Source organism: Acromyrmex echinatior, chromosome 18 (genome assembly GCF_024713525.1).
Source record: "Acromyrmex echinatior isolate Ae372 chromosome 18, ASM2471352v2, whole genome shotgun sequence".
NCBI classification, from domain to species: Eukaryota; Metazoa; Arthropoda; class Insecta; order Hymenoptera; family Formicidae; genus Acromyrmex; species Acromyrmex echinatior.
This window is the reverse complement of record NC_141869.1, coordinates 5079633-5094433: the sequence shown is the minus strand read 5'-3', so window position 1 is coordinate 5094433 and position 14801 is coordinate 5079633. Positions and strand designations below refer to the sequence as shown.

Here is a 14801-nt window from a genome sequence, read left to right as displayed (position 1 = left end):
AGAGAGAGAGAGAGAGAGAGAGAGAGAGAGAATTCTAGACGGAAAATTTTATATCCCAGTGCTACCACTCAAGTTACTTTTTACCATCTTTTTTTGAAAAATCATTACTAAAGTCATTACTGTCTAAAATGGCTCGCTATGGTTTTCTTTTTTTCTTGAGCATGATTCTTGAGCAATTTGTAAAACATAAATATTCTACACTGTTATAAATGTCATGAAATTTAATGTACTTTTAAGTTACATAAATTAAATTCAATTTTATGACACTAAATTAAATTTTATGTATCTGTAACTGAAAGGTATATTTGTATACATGTACATGAAATTTAGTGTGTATCATAAAATTTTACGAAGTTTAGTACATTTTTTATTAAAATTTTTTATATGATGACTAGATGGTAATGCTCCAAATTCATTCGTTATCTCGGTTCTCTATTTCTTTCAAGCAGAACTACGTATTTCGTTTTTCCAAAGAGATGGAGAACATGTATTGCATTTCTGTTATTTTCTACGAACATGTCTTTGTACTTCGATCTTCGAAATATAAAAGAAAAGAAAAAGATTGGCGGAAAGAAAAATGAAGAAAAATACCGCCTTTCTGACACACATAAAGTTAATGATATATTCCCATGATATTGTTAAATGTATTGAAAGCTATCAAGATATTATTTTGAAATCTAAAAATAATTGCTACCAGGTAACGGACAGTCAGAAAACGAATTTTACAAATCGCAAACGACATTCTCGTAACAGAACTCATACACCACCGTGACTAAACGCAAAAATCAAAACTATAAAGTCCTGATGTTATTTTGCTGCAAAAGAAGCTTTTGTGGAAGACTACCGAGGTCTAACGAAGGATACATACATAGATGCAAACGCGAATACATATCGCGTTTACAAAAGGATTGAACGTTACAAATTAAAAAGAATCTAAATGCCAAAATTTATAAAACGCGGTAAAATGAAAATAATATATTTTATTTCTATATGCAGTAATCGATAAAGTTATATGTATCCGATATTCGCAATTATAGGAGATGAACTATTAAATTCTATTTTAAGGCTGCGAATAAAGTTACCGTTATAGTTATCATTGAATAAGAACAATAAGAATCTTATTGGATCATACATGTGGAAATACAAATAGGAAATAAAAGCTCATAATCGATCGAAGCTGAGCATTATCGTTGAATGTTTAAGAATTATATGGGCTCTTTTTATCATTAAAATTCTTTTAAACTATTATTCCTTTTGGCATCTAGACTTTTTAATTTGTTCAATTAGAAACTGCGTTTTCCTCGCAAATGCCACAATCAATATCAACATCAGTATTAGCATTGATAGCTGTATCAAGCTCGATGAGGTCATTATCGTCATCGTTACTATTACACGCGAGTGTTCATTACCCGCAGTCGGATGATCTCGCCCATAAAATCCTGTTAACTTTTTTTTCCGCCCCGGAAAGAAGCACGATAAATAATTATCACAGTCTGAACTATACGTCTAATCCCTACTTGCGCCCTACTTGCGGTACACAGCTTACATGACTAATCTACACACGGCCGCAATTATACCTCATTATTTCCAAAATATTCAATTCGTCGCTAGGAGACTCGTTACATACGTATGTATATATATATAGATATACAGAATGTTTCAGGTGTCGTGCGCTTTCTCTCAACTACAGACATTAGTCGAATAGAATATCCTGACAGTATCTTTTTGAATTGAAGACCGTAAATATTTAATGAATGAAATGACAGATGTCATTCAAACAAAAAACCAAATTTTCTCTTTTGCGCTTAAATTAAGTTTATATCATAAGCTTTTTGAATATAAGCTATTTAATACTATATAAAACTGAAAAATAAGATATCTCGTCAAGATAAATTGATATTTTAAATCCGTAGTGGATGGAACGTGCACGAGATCCGCGACCGATATATATATATACGTTCAAAAAATGCAACGCTATAGTGCGAGCGAACCACATCGCCTCCCTCGCGTCCGCAGAATGTACAATCGAAGATAAATTAATTACAATTGTCATTTGAGTCCTCAACGCGAGGCCCAAATAGAAGAGGTTCAATCGATATTCACACATTTTAATATTTTTGTCTTTGTACAAAAGAAGAAGCGCGTCTCTTATTGGTCTGGTAATAAAATAGTACCTCGGCGGAGACTCTGCGCGCGGATCGACTCTCGAACGGAGAGGGCTCCTGCCACGCGAGTTCCTTGTTGCACATCAAGATTCACACGTATTTTTCTTTCCTTTTTCTTTCTTCTCAATTTTTATGCACCAATATGGTGTACGGTTTAGACACTCAGGCTCTAAATAATATCTAGCCGAGTTTTACCCGTTTTTGTCGGACAATATTCGTCCGGATTCATCCCGAAACTAAAATTGGCCGTTCACCGTTTCTTATTCATCAATGAAGTCATTTTTGTACTGTCCAATTTGACCTCGAACCGAAAATATATCAGTGTGCAAACGCATGTATTTAAAACGCACTTACAATCGCATCGCATTGTACACTTAAAATGCTTTATAGAGGCCGGTTGTTAATTTCGTTCACGGTGTCATTTCAAAGAATTTAAGATTTAATAAAAAGCCTATGAATACCGAGAGTTCATGTCTCGGCTATTTGCTGCGTTATTTGTAAACGTGTCGCACCTTCAAGTTTAAGCGCATGATCCTGAGAGTTCACCTTCATCATTCGTAAAACGCGGTCTATTGCAAACGCTAGGCACCCCTCAACACGCTTTCGACTCGCTTTGTCGTCATTCATCCTTAAGAGTTCACCAGAGAACGCGGCACGCCAACGACGTAACGAGCAGGTCCTAAACGGTCCTAACGCATATATGCGTTCGTTTTCACGCCATTACGCTTCTCTCTCGTTCTTTCTGGTTCTCGCTTCACTGGGTCGCTCCCGCGGGTCGCCTTACTGTCAGGGTCTGACGAGAGGCTTACCTCCGTAGGGGGCGGGGTACTGTCCCGTCAACAAGGGATACCCGAGGCCCACGTGAGTGTGATGATGCGTGTGCACGTGTCTCTGTGGAGGCGGCGATCTGTTATCCTTGCCAAGGCTCCCACCGCTGGCATCCACCGCACCTTGTTGCTGCTGCTGACTACCCGGTTGACCCTGCTGTTTGCCGGATGGCTGCTGACCTTGGCCCGGAGGTGGGCCCGGGCCTGCAACTGACGTAGGCGGACCACTGGGGGGCCGGGCGGGGGTCGGACCCGCCGAAGATGGGCTGGCGGACGCTGCAGAAGTCTTGGGCGTCGGTGATTTGAGCGCGCGCTCCTGAAGCTCATGTATCTTGTGCGCCGAGTAATACTGATTAGCGTGGTGTTGGAGCAAGTCCAGCGCTTTGCCGCCGGGTGGCCGACTAAGATCCTCCGGCGCGTGATACCTAGGCAGCTGGTGAAGATAGGGGTTACTCGAATATGGACCGGGCACCAGCATGGGGCTGAGGCCGCGGTAGACTGGGTGACCTGGATCGAATGGCAGCGCACCATAATGCTGTGGCTGCATATAACTGGGATGAATATAAGCGTACTGCGAGGTAGGCGGCGGCGGCGGTCCCTGAGTCTCCATCGTCGGCTTTACGCCCTCCTGCTTGCTCTTTGAGTCTTCGCTCTTTCCGAGATCCTGTGGTTTTTCTTGCTTCGGCTGATGCTTTGGACTAGGCGGTGGCGCCTTTGCTTGTTGATTCTGTTTGTTTGATTCCTCTTTTCTCCTTTGTTCACTCGGATACAGATAATACCTCCTGTCATCTTGAACAGGTCCCGGAGGAGGTGGCGGCGGTGCCGCTCGTTGACTCTGCGAACTGTGATAAACGTGGTACGGACTCATCTGACTCTTCATCTCGATACTCTCCTTGAGTATCTGATGATTTTCGTGTTGTTTGTCTTTCAGACTCGGCTGTGGCTGTGGCTCCTGCTTAATCTTAGTCTTCTGTTCATGCGACTCCTGATCCTGCGACTGCTGACTCTGTTGCTGCTGTTGCGAAACCGGCTGCGGTGGCTGGTAGGCGTAGCCTGGTGGCATATAACCACCGTAACCACCATAATAGTGCGGCTGCTGTTGCGGCTGCGGTACAGGTTGGCTCAGTTCTTTCTTCTCTTTTTCCGACACGACACTCTGCAAGCTCGCCATCGAAGGCATCTGCGGTATGTTGAGCGGTTTTATCTCCTGCTTGGGCGTAAGATCGCTCGGCTTCTGATCTACCACCGGTTTGCTGTCCGGAACGTTGGACACCAGGTAAGGCGGCTGACCATAGTACTGATACATACTGAAATGCGCAGGCAGATGCGCTGGCACCGTGGCCTTGTTGTCTTTTTCTTGACTCTGTTTGGACTTGTCTACCGGTTCGGCCTCGAGCACTGGCGCTGCGTCATCCGATATGTCCGAGTAGGCCGGGCTTTGTACATCATCGCGCGCCGAATCGACGATCGGCGCCTCGAGAGGCGATGGGTGCGGACTGCCACCGGGTGATTTTCGCGATTTTTTCTTGTAGCTCTGTGGTTTGGGAGCACGTGCATCCGCGCTCGTTTTGCTCTTGTCCTGCTCTGGCATCAGCGCAGCCGTAGGTTTTACCTTGAACTGTGGCATCTTCGTCGCAGCAGCGTGCAACGACACCGCAGTTGGGTACTGTTGCAAGTGCGATTGCACGCCCTGACCTGGATGACTTGGTGGTGGCGGTGCCGTCTGTAAACCCGCTGCCTGTTGCGACACTTGATTTGCAAGATTCTGCAAACCCGCGTGCTGACTGGCTATACTTTGTAGACTGGCCTGTTGCTGTAATCCAGACGGCTGCACCACATGGGCCTGCGCGGGCTGACCCAACTGAGCTGACAAGGGATGCTGCACCGATTGCAATTGATGCGCCGGCGGCAGCTGTTGTTGAACCGATGACTGCAATTGTTGTTGTTGCTGCTGCTGCTGCTGCTGCTGCTGCTGCTGCTGTTGCTGCTGCTGACTGCTGACAGGTTGTAGCTGCTGTTGAGGCGGTTGGCCGACTTGCTGCAACGATGGCTGCGGTTGTTGCAGAAGAGGATTCTGCGATTGATGCGATTGTTGCATCTGAGACGGTTGCGGTGGCTGCGGGATGTTGAGGGGCTGGGGAATATTCGTACTTGGATGTGGCGAAGGCACAGGCCTGGGGGACTGACTGGGATGGGGACTGGGGCTTTGGGGCGGATTTGACGAGACTAAAGACGACTGATTCTGTTGTTGTTGTTGTTGTTGCTGTTGCTGCTGCACAGATTGCTGCTGCTGCCTCGATGGCGCCGTAGAAGTGGGCGCCGGAAGATCGTCCTGGCCGAACCTGAGTACGCCCGGCTTGACGATGCTTTTGTCCGCAAGCACAGGCGTAGGCGGTTCTATGCTGGGTGATGGGACTCGTGGAGGTGGCGGCGGCGTTTCCGGTGGCAGTCCCGCTGCCGGTGGACTCGCCGCTCTCACCGGCGTGCCCTCGGGCTTGTCCGCCGGCGACTTCACTGGCGTGGCAGGGCTTGGAGCTTCGATATTGCTCTCATCATTTTCCGACATACTGGTGATACCTTCCTTGGTGTCATCGTCGTCGGCAGAGCCATGCGCGTGGCTCTGATGGTATTTGAGTCCGTTAATGTGTTTGTACTTTTTACTGCAGTTCGGCTCGGGACATTCGAGCAATACTGGACTAGCAGGTGGTGAACCGCTGGGTGGCGTCGGTGGCGGCGCCCGTCGCTTGTTCTTGTCCTGTTCCTCCTCGGGTCCGCGCGACTTCCGCTTCGCCGCCGGATCTGGTCGTGGCGGCACGAATGCCGCTGGGCTCGGACTAGCCGCAGGTGAACCCTGTGCGCCCCGACGACCCTTACCGCCGTTGCGCAGCTTACTGTGCACGGAACTCCTCGTCTCTGTGAAGTTACTCAGGTCGTTGCCGGGCGTGGAGTTGGCCGCGGCGCGGCCGCGCTTACCGCGACCCTTAGGCGTGCGGGCATCCAGATCGCTAGTTGGCGAGTCACAGAAACGTGGTGGCGCCCAGTCATGACGTGTGCAGTCCAGCAACGTCCCGACGTACGTCTTACCCCTCCACGTAACATTTACTACTAGTACACCTACGACAGAGAAAAAATATCTTAATCATAATGATCGACAGAAGCAATTCCTTCAAGCCTCATAACTGTCTTATAATCTTTTATACCAAGTTTGACTTGCCTAGACGTTTATTAAAATCTCGTTAAAAAAATCCCTAAAAATTCCAAATATTTTTGTACAAAATTCCAAGTAAGATTAGAGAATTTTTGAATTGTGATTGGATTATGCTTTTAGATCTACAGAAATAGTCCTATCTGAACAAAGAAAACTTCCAACGGTTGCAAAATGAACAATTTCTGCTGAAGGCGGTCATTTATCAGTAATTTCTGATTAAACAAAAACTTATGCATGTCACAACTTGGCTCAAAGCGATTCGGTTTCGAGTAAGAGAAATAAATGAAGAAAAAAAGAAGACGACAAGAATCTCGCGTTGGACAAAGAAATACGATTGTGTATATCGTTTTGCTGACGGAACAACGCGTAAAGCTACAGCGAAGGAAAAACCGGTCCTAAAATATAGCGGTTTTAACCCCCGGGGGCCCCCTCGAGCAGTTTCATCGCGTAATAAGTTTCGTGGCAACCTGCAGACGAGCTAACTCGCGTCTGTTTCCTTCCTTTCCTCCTCACGGTTCTTCGTTCTTGCGCGATCAGCGCTGCTAATTGAAAATATCTCGCCTGTGCACGTGCAAGAAAACGCGACGTTTCGCAGGTGATCTCGACGATGATGTTGCAGGTGTTCTCGGCCGCGGAACTCTCGTGTTCCATACAAAGTGCGCGGCTAAATTACTTTCGCGTTCGCGTAATAGGGAGAGTCGACGTAAATCGAATCGGCACCGCGGGGCGCCGCACCAGATTCAAATGTCAAAGCTTCAGGGAACGAACGACGTGATCTTCAAGTGAGAGAAAAAGATAGTTTTACATTAACGCTGTTCTTGGGTTGTGTTTCCATTTGACGTTCGCTTTCAGAATTTCACTCTTATTGTTTATCAAGTGTTAAATAAGGGCAAATAATATTTGCGAGCGTTGTGAACGCCAAGTAGAATGTTGCTTAGCGTAAAAGTATTAATTATAAAGCTAAAAAAAGAAAGAAGAAATGTAGCTCTTTTAAAACAATGAGACTGTTATGGGAATGTTGGAATCATCTGTAATACCGACGAAACGCGCATTTCGTACTTTGTTTTTTTTTTATACAGAATAAAAAATCCTTCTCCAAAATAAAAGAAAAAAAGCTGGAAAAGCTGTGGAAAAACCAATAGCTGTGAGAAACTACAAACCTGTATAAAAAAATACAAAAAAAAAAAAGAAATTATAGTTCCTGTTATCACGTAGGGTATTTTTTCACATAATATGAATGATTCCAAGTATCTATTCAAACAAAAAGTAGTTTCCCACATTTGAATAATGTATAAGAATATAATGAAACCAAATCAAATTATAATTTTGAAGCTTGCTGCAGTGAAGTAAATCTGAAAGTACATTATCTTGCATTCATACGATACATAGGATACAGCAGAGCAAGAAATATATATAAAATTTTATTTAATGTTCTACTTGGTATACATTATGTTTTATTTTGGAATAAAAAAATCTGTTTTCTCGACATCGATAAAATTCGACCGTCGTTCCAGCATATCCCCTGAACATTGTTCTTGAAATGTTGTCCAGTACTTCGCATCGTATTAATTCGCATCGAAAGTATTAATTATAAAGTTAAAAAAAAAAAAGAAACCTAAGAGAGATCTGTTTTCAAACTATTAAATTCGAGAGAAAAGATATTTTAAATGCGCAATATCAGCCGGAGATGAAGCTGAGTCCATAGACAAGAAAGAATTCTTTATTTTCATCTTCGCTGGGATTAACTCTTTCTTTACAAGGTGATTCTCTCCCCGATGGGGTATCGTTTAAAAATAGATACCTCCGGAATGAAAACGTCCATGGAAGATCGTCGAAACGAGCCTCGTCGTTTGCATCTGTGAGCTAACTCCCTCTTCGCGGACTCTGATCGTGAATCGAGAACCGAAAATAAAGGAACGAGTAGCGAGCCGCGTCCGGGGGGGGGGGGGAATAGAGGCATAAAGAGAACAATAAAAACAGCGGAAGTTCCAAGACGACCGTAGTTCCTAAAAGCCACATGACACCATGTTTCTCCTCCATCTGTCAGACACACGTCTCGCTCTTTTTCTCTCCTGTCTCGAGGGTGAGACGAGATGTCTCGTTGCTCCTTTCTTCACCCCGCGACGTGCCCCTCATTTCGCTCTGTTCCTCTTTTCCCTTCTTTCTCGCCACGCGGCAGAAACCTCGGGGCATTTTGGTTGATTGAGTCGTCCCCTCGCGCATCGACGTCATTCCCATTTGCTGCGGAAGATAAACGTATGGGCGAGCACCAGGGGATGATGATAAATCCGTGCATTTCACCCCCGTTATGCGCCTTTTCATCTCATCTACTTCCAAGCTTCGTTTCCCCTCAAATTAACGTTACTTCCTTTTATTTTTCTTCTTTCATGTGTACTTTTATGCGAACCCTGACAATGGGTCGAATGAGGAATAAATGACCAAATTACTCTCTAATAATTTGGAAAAACAATTCGATTTCACGTCAATACACATTTCACTTTTAATAAGTAATTACTCTTAATGAGTTTGGAACAAAACTATTACATAAAAAAACTAGTAAAAAAAAGAAATATACAATATATTATATATGCTCGTATTACGCAACGCGATATAATAAAGTAAATGGTCAAAGAAATGAACAAGTATAGATATAACAAAAATAGTTTATTATAAATAAAAAAAGAACGTGTTTCAAAAGTTCAACACGAAGTTTTTTTTTCATATAACAATTAGAGCAAAAATAAATTAATGATATAAATATAATTAAAAATATATTGTAACGTGAAGATTAAATGAAAATATAATGATAGAAAAAGGTTATTAAGAGGTTATATTAAAAGGCACATAAATAATGTAATAAATAAATATATATGATGTAAAAAATCAAATCAAACAAATTTTTGAAAGTCAAAAAAGTAAAATATAGAGCCATGTCTTCGTTATTCTAAAAAGAAATATAATAATTTTTTCATTTCAAGTGAAAAAGTAAATTATTGATAAAATTTCGGACGTTAAAATTGTTTGGTCAAGTTAAACATTTTTTTTTACTAAAATCTTCTAAAAAATTTTCTGAGATACCTGGAAAATTTTCTTAAATTCAAAATTCCAAGTAAGATTAGAGAATCTTTCAATACAAATTCTTTTTTTAAAATAAATTGGAGTGCAAGGAATTCTCAAATAAAAAATATAATGGAAATTGATGTGAAACACAGGAATTAGTAGAATGCGAGATTATATCATTTTCTACAATTAGAGCGAAATTTACAGGATTAGGGAAAAGGCTTACTATAAAATAGCATCAGTAAACACTATACTTATTTTCTACTGTCATTCTGATTTTTTTATTATAGAAAAGTTTGCATGGCGAAAAAATTGCATGTACGTGAATATGCGCAGATGTGCGTACTTATTGCTAACTGATTGTAAACATTTTGCATTATAAAAAAAAATTAAAAACTAATTTTTCAGAAAGACAGAATTTTAATTTAAAAATAAAATTCCAAAAATTTTTGTATTCGATAAACTTCTGTCCCTGATTTTTAAAAATAAAAAAAAGTTCTCTAAAAATTCCAGATTTTCTCAGATACTAAATAGTTTTACTACATCTATACTTGCTCATTCCTTTGGTCTTACTATAAGAAAAATCAAAATAGGGAAAATTATCAAGATATGAATAAAAATTAAAATTAACCGCCTGATGTTTTTTCGTCTTTTGTGATACAATATTTTTCTCACAATGTAGTCTCTTATTGATGTTGTCTTACATAATAATAGCTATTAAACGAGTTCATCTTTAAGTTTCACATTTGGCCTCGCGGTCGACTGCTCCTAGAGTTAATAGAATTTCCCGCGACACAGTAAACGAATAATCACACGGTTCGCCCTGAAGAGATTGCGATCGCGGCAGCTGTTCGCGAAGTCACATCCGAGCATTATTATTTGTCCGTTGCTCGTTTGCTGCAAAGAGACACAGGCGTCATCATCGCCGACTTGGGTTTCCTCTTCCTGAAAGTCAGTGGACGATAAAGGAGCTCTTTTCCGAAACGGTAGATTTGTGGTTGCAGGAAACACAGAAGGAAGAGGAACCGCACGAGGATGAGGAAGAAAAAAAGCCTTCGTAGCCACGGCGTAAAACAACGAGTTAATCTCTTCTCTGGTGATATCATAACAATTGCAATATCTCGATGCTGGGGGAAGCTCTCTTGGTATCATAACAACGTCTCGTAAAATCTGGTGTTAGCCGCCCTCCGAATGATGACAATCGCAGTCGTTGTTAAAACGAGAGATTGGCTTTCGGTACAGTGCGGATTTTTCCTCCTACCGAAAACTCATCATACGAAAGTCTCTTCCGGTACTCGAGTGAAGCAGGTATCTCGTTCATCAATGTACCGAAGGAAGCATTAAACTTTGAGGGAGAGCACATTTCACGTCAAATCCGATTTTGACGGATTAGCATTTTAGTGGGGAAAAATCATTGTCAAACGCTGCTTGACAAACGCAAATAGACAGGAAACGTCAGAATGATTTTTCGACATGTTGTTTATAACATTTGTTCGCCACCTAATCGCTGGAAACACGATAATTTTTTAGTGTGGCAATCGTTGCATCAGATGAATATTTTAACTCAAAAATAAAATTCAAGTAAAACAAAATTTAAATTTAATACTGGATATTTTCAAATATGGAACATTTATAAATTTTATTTAAAATATTTTAAAAATATTACAAACATATATATATGTGTGTGCGCGCGCGTGCGTGTGTGTGTGTGTGATAGAATATGTATGCATGTGTAGAAGGGATTAATAGTTACGATGCGGTCAGATGATACACCGACGATATCGCGCGCTCGATAAAGTTCGCAAAGCAGAGCGAAGCGGAACAAAGCGATGCAGCTGCCAGGCGAAACGTGAAATCACGGGGCAGCGTTATTTGTCCTCGCCGAATAGCGGTTGCCTGTGGCGCCCGGAGACAACATCGACTGAGATCAGTCTGGAAATAAGTGGATTTTCTTTCGGCTTCAGAGAGCTCGCAGTCTCGACGGCGGAGGTCTTTCAAAATCGAGATGTATTCAAGATCCTTAGATGGAAGAAGTGGAAAAAGATACGCATCATAGAATCGCATCCTTTCTTCCCGATATCTTTCGACATTCAATTTATTGTACAAAATTCTTTAACAATGCATGTCGATATCAATTGTACCATATGATCCAATAAATATGAAATAATACCGAATTGATGTATAAATGATGACTATTTTATTGTTGAAATGAAAGGCAGACTTTTAAATATAATATTTATTTGAATCAATATGGTATAGTTTTTATTATGTAACTTTTTTTCTATAATTGTATTCTATCTTTATATGAGGTTAAATATGCCGGATTGTAAACGACTCTTGTTTTGTTAGATTACTGGCCTACATTTTTGCTTCCTTGTCAAAAAAGGGAATGTTGTCTGGACGGTATGGTCACAGGAGATGAGAAATGAATCTCCTATGATAATGTAACAAAAAAGATCATGACGGTATCTAAATGAAACATTACTACTGACAAAAAACAGAATTACAAAAGAATATGATATTATGGTAAATTGATCTCTAAGGAAATCTATTATGAACTTTTAAAATCGAACAATTATCGCTGATTGTTATTACTTGCAATTAGAGAAATTAAAAGAGGTACTGCTAGAAAAATACCTGGTCAATAGAAAAGTAATAATTCCATCAAGATGATATCAGATTCCATGTAGCAAATCTATCCAATAAAAATTAAAATTTAATTGGGAAATTCTTAACCATCTTTTATATTCTTCAGACATAATTCCTGACTATCATCTATTTCGTTTGTTATAAACTCATCTTGATAGAAAAAATTTGAGTAATATAGATATCATTAAAAAATGTCTCCGTGACATTTTAATTTCAAAACCAGGATTTTATAAGTCGAGTGTATTTAATTTCATAGAAAAATGAAATACAATTAAAAAATAATGGAAACTATTCATTGAAATAAATATTATATTAAAAAATTTATCTTTCATTTTACAACAATAGAAACAGCTATTATTTATGCAATTCAATGTAATAATCTGTCATCTTTTCTTAAATGCAAAACTTAATGTATTAAAGAATTTTAATAAATTAAACCTCGAGTAAATGACACTGTAAATAGAAAGTATCAAGAGAACTAAAAAGATTAAAGTTTACAAATGTATTTTTATGATAATATTTATCACCCTATTTTTATAAACAATTAAATACTCCAAATTCATAAAGAGGTTGCAACTGAGAAAAAGTGACATCCAGTAGATGAGATAGGAAGAACAGATTGTAAAAGGAGGAGGAAGAGAAGACCTAAGAAGGAGCAAGAGCAGAATTCCGTCGACGTGAAGCGAGAGATGTTCCAAAGATCGATAACAAGCTGTATAACTCTAGTTTCCCTCCATGGGAGAGGCTTCTCTCTTTCTCTCTCCCCTCACTTCTCACGTCTCTCCTATCCTTCCTATCCCGTCTCCTGCTCCGTGCCCGCCCCGTCGCATCTCTGACAAGCATCCTTTCATCAACGTCTCTGTGATCCAACTAAACTACTCTGACATCGACAAAACCAGGTCCGATGGGAGATAGACGCCTTTACGATACACACCTCGCTCACGGTGGTACCAGTAATTGTATTAGTGGCTCGTTCATGTAGTCTTCTCACAATCTCGCGTAATGCTTTTCTATACAAGATGTCCAGAACGTGCTCATGAGACATTACACGAATCAAGATCCTTAGTGGATATAAATACTTCAATAACTTTTTCATCCTATGTCTAACATCAAAAAGTCAAAATATGGAAGTAAAATAATTTTAATTTAAATAAGCAAAATTAATACAAAACAATTAAAATAAAATAAAACAAACGTTTCAACTCCAATCGAGTCAATGCAATCTTACAATAATATAAACATCGTTCTAAATTAAAAATTCGTACATAGTCTTACAATATTCTTACAATTTCTTAATATAAAATTTTTTCTTTCTGTTGTAATACGCTGCGAGTCATTTTTATCAAGAATTAACAAAGTCATAAGAAAATTCTTAGTAAATTTGTTAAGAGTCCAATAATACACAACGAGGAAAAAAATATAAAATGTAAAATATAGTTCATTTCGTGGTACAATAAAATAGTCCTTTTATTTTATAAGTTATTATAAGCAAATTCGCAAAGGTAACAAGCATCTGACTTACACGATGTCAAAAAAACGAAAAAGGATTTGAAAAGGATGATGAAAAAAATTTAAAACAAAAAGTTAATATAATATTAAAATAAAAATATTGAATCGGAATATTAAAAAAGATGAAAAATATTAAATTAAAATTAGATAAAATAAAAATAGGATAAAAAAAGATTTTCTCAATTTAAGGGTGATTATGTCCACAAGGTGAACATTGTACGCAACGAAAATGCATGTTATCGCGATACGAGTTATCGGCAGTTTAGTACTTCTGTCGGCCGATCGCCGGTCATTAGTTACACGCGCATGCACGCATAATTACACATTTGCGCATATGACATTTATTGCTGGAGATTAACTTGTTAGCTTCGCGGAATTATTAATGCGCCGCGTTTATAAAGCGGGAGATGCAAATCGAGGCCGATCGAGGAGGGCGAGCGACGCGAGTCGTTGTCGCGCGCGCGTGCAACCTGCAAATATAACTCGTTTGACTTCGTTTGCTTATCCACGCGTGTCGAATGCCTTACGTAATTACCGAGGACGCGTGGCTCGCGTACACGCGAAAGAAATCGCCCATCTTTTTAATCGCTCGCTTCCCAGGAAAATTTCTCAAGGGGTGATCTTAATGTGCTTATTACGAGCGGATCGACGACGTGTCATCTCGTTAGGGCAATAATGCGGAGCACGAGACATGGATCTTACGAAAGAAGGATGCGAACTGACAAATTCAATTTGCATTTGACGTACCATGAAAGTACGTGGCTATCGCGAAATCATCGGATGCCATTGAAGACACTTTAATCGATATGAAATCGATTCTTCCTCAACGAAGATATCAAAGAAAACTACTTACTCCTCTTTAATTAAAGACTAGTGATAAAAAACTTCTAACGAATTAAGCTTCAAGAAATAAAACCCTATTTTTCCCTTATTTAATTATAAAAATGCACGTTTCTGTAAAGTAAAATCGTAAATGTTTTTCTTAAAGTTCCCGAGATTTCCAGTAGCTATTATACATTATTAAGATTTTCTCGTCACGCGACTATTATAAACATGATCACGATTGCGATAGAGGTGAGAAGTCTCGAAGGAACGGAAGTGGAAGGCAGAGCGGATAAATTTGCTATAAAGTAAAGCGGCGCGAAGAGGCAACAGCCACGAAACCAGAACAGACGTGCTCGAGATTCCGTTGATGTTTTATTTCTCTCGCCGATATAACACATTGGTAGAGTTCTCTTTCTTTCTTCTCTCTCTCTCTCTCTCTCTCTCTCTCTCTCTCTCTCTCTCTCTCTCTCATCTTTTTTTTGTATCTCGCCGGGAGTCAAAGATGGAACCGACTAAAGAGCAAAGAGAAGAATAACAAGGAGATGAAAAGAGATAGAA

General features: G+C 40.1%; 1 protein-coding gene across 5 annotated transcripts in view; it reads right to left on the bottom strand.

The window, feature by feature from the left end:
• The window catches only part of LOC105144863 (uncharacterized), a 246697-nt gene that overhangs the window by 5619 nt on the left and 226277 nt on the right, over nt 1–14801 (bottom strand). For all 5 annotated transcript variants that reach the window (XM_087415546.1, XM_011054072.2, XM_087415549.1 and 2 more), the window contains one exon: nt 2975–6106. In XM_087415546.1, the coding sequence (XP_087271672.1) occupies nt 2975–6106 (3132 nt within the window). The remainder of the gene's footprint in view (nt 1–2974; nt 6107–14801) is intronic.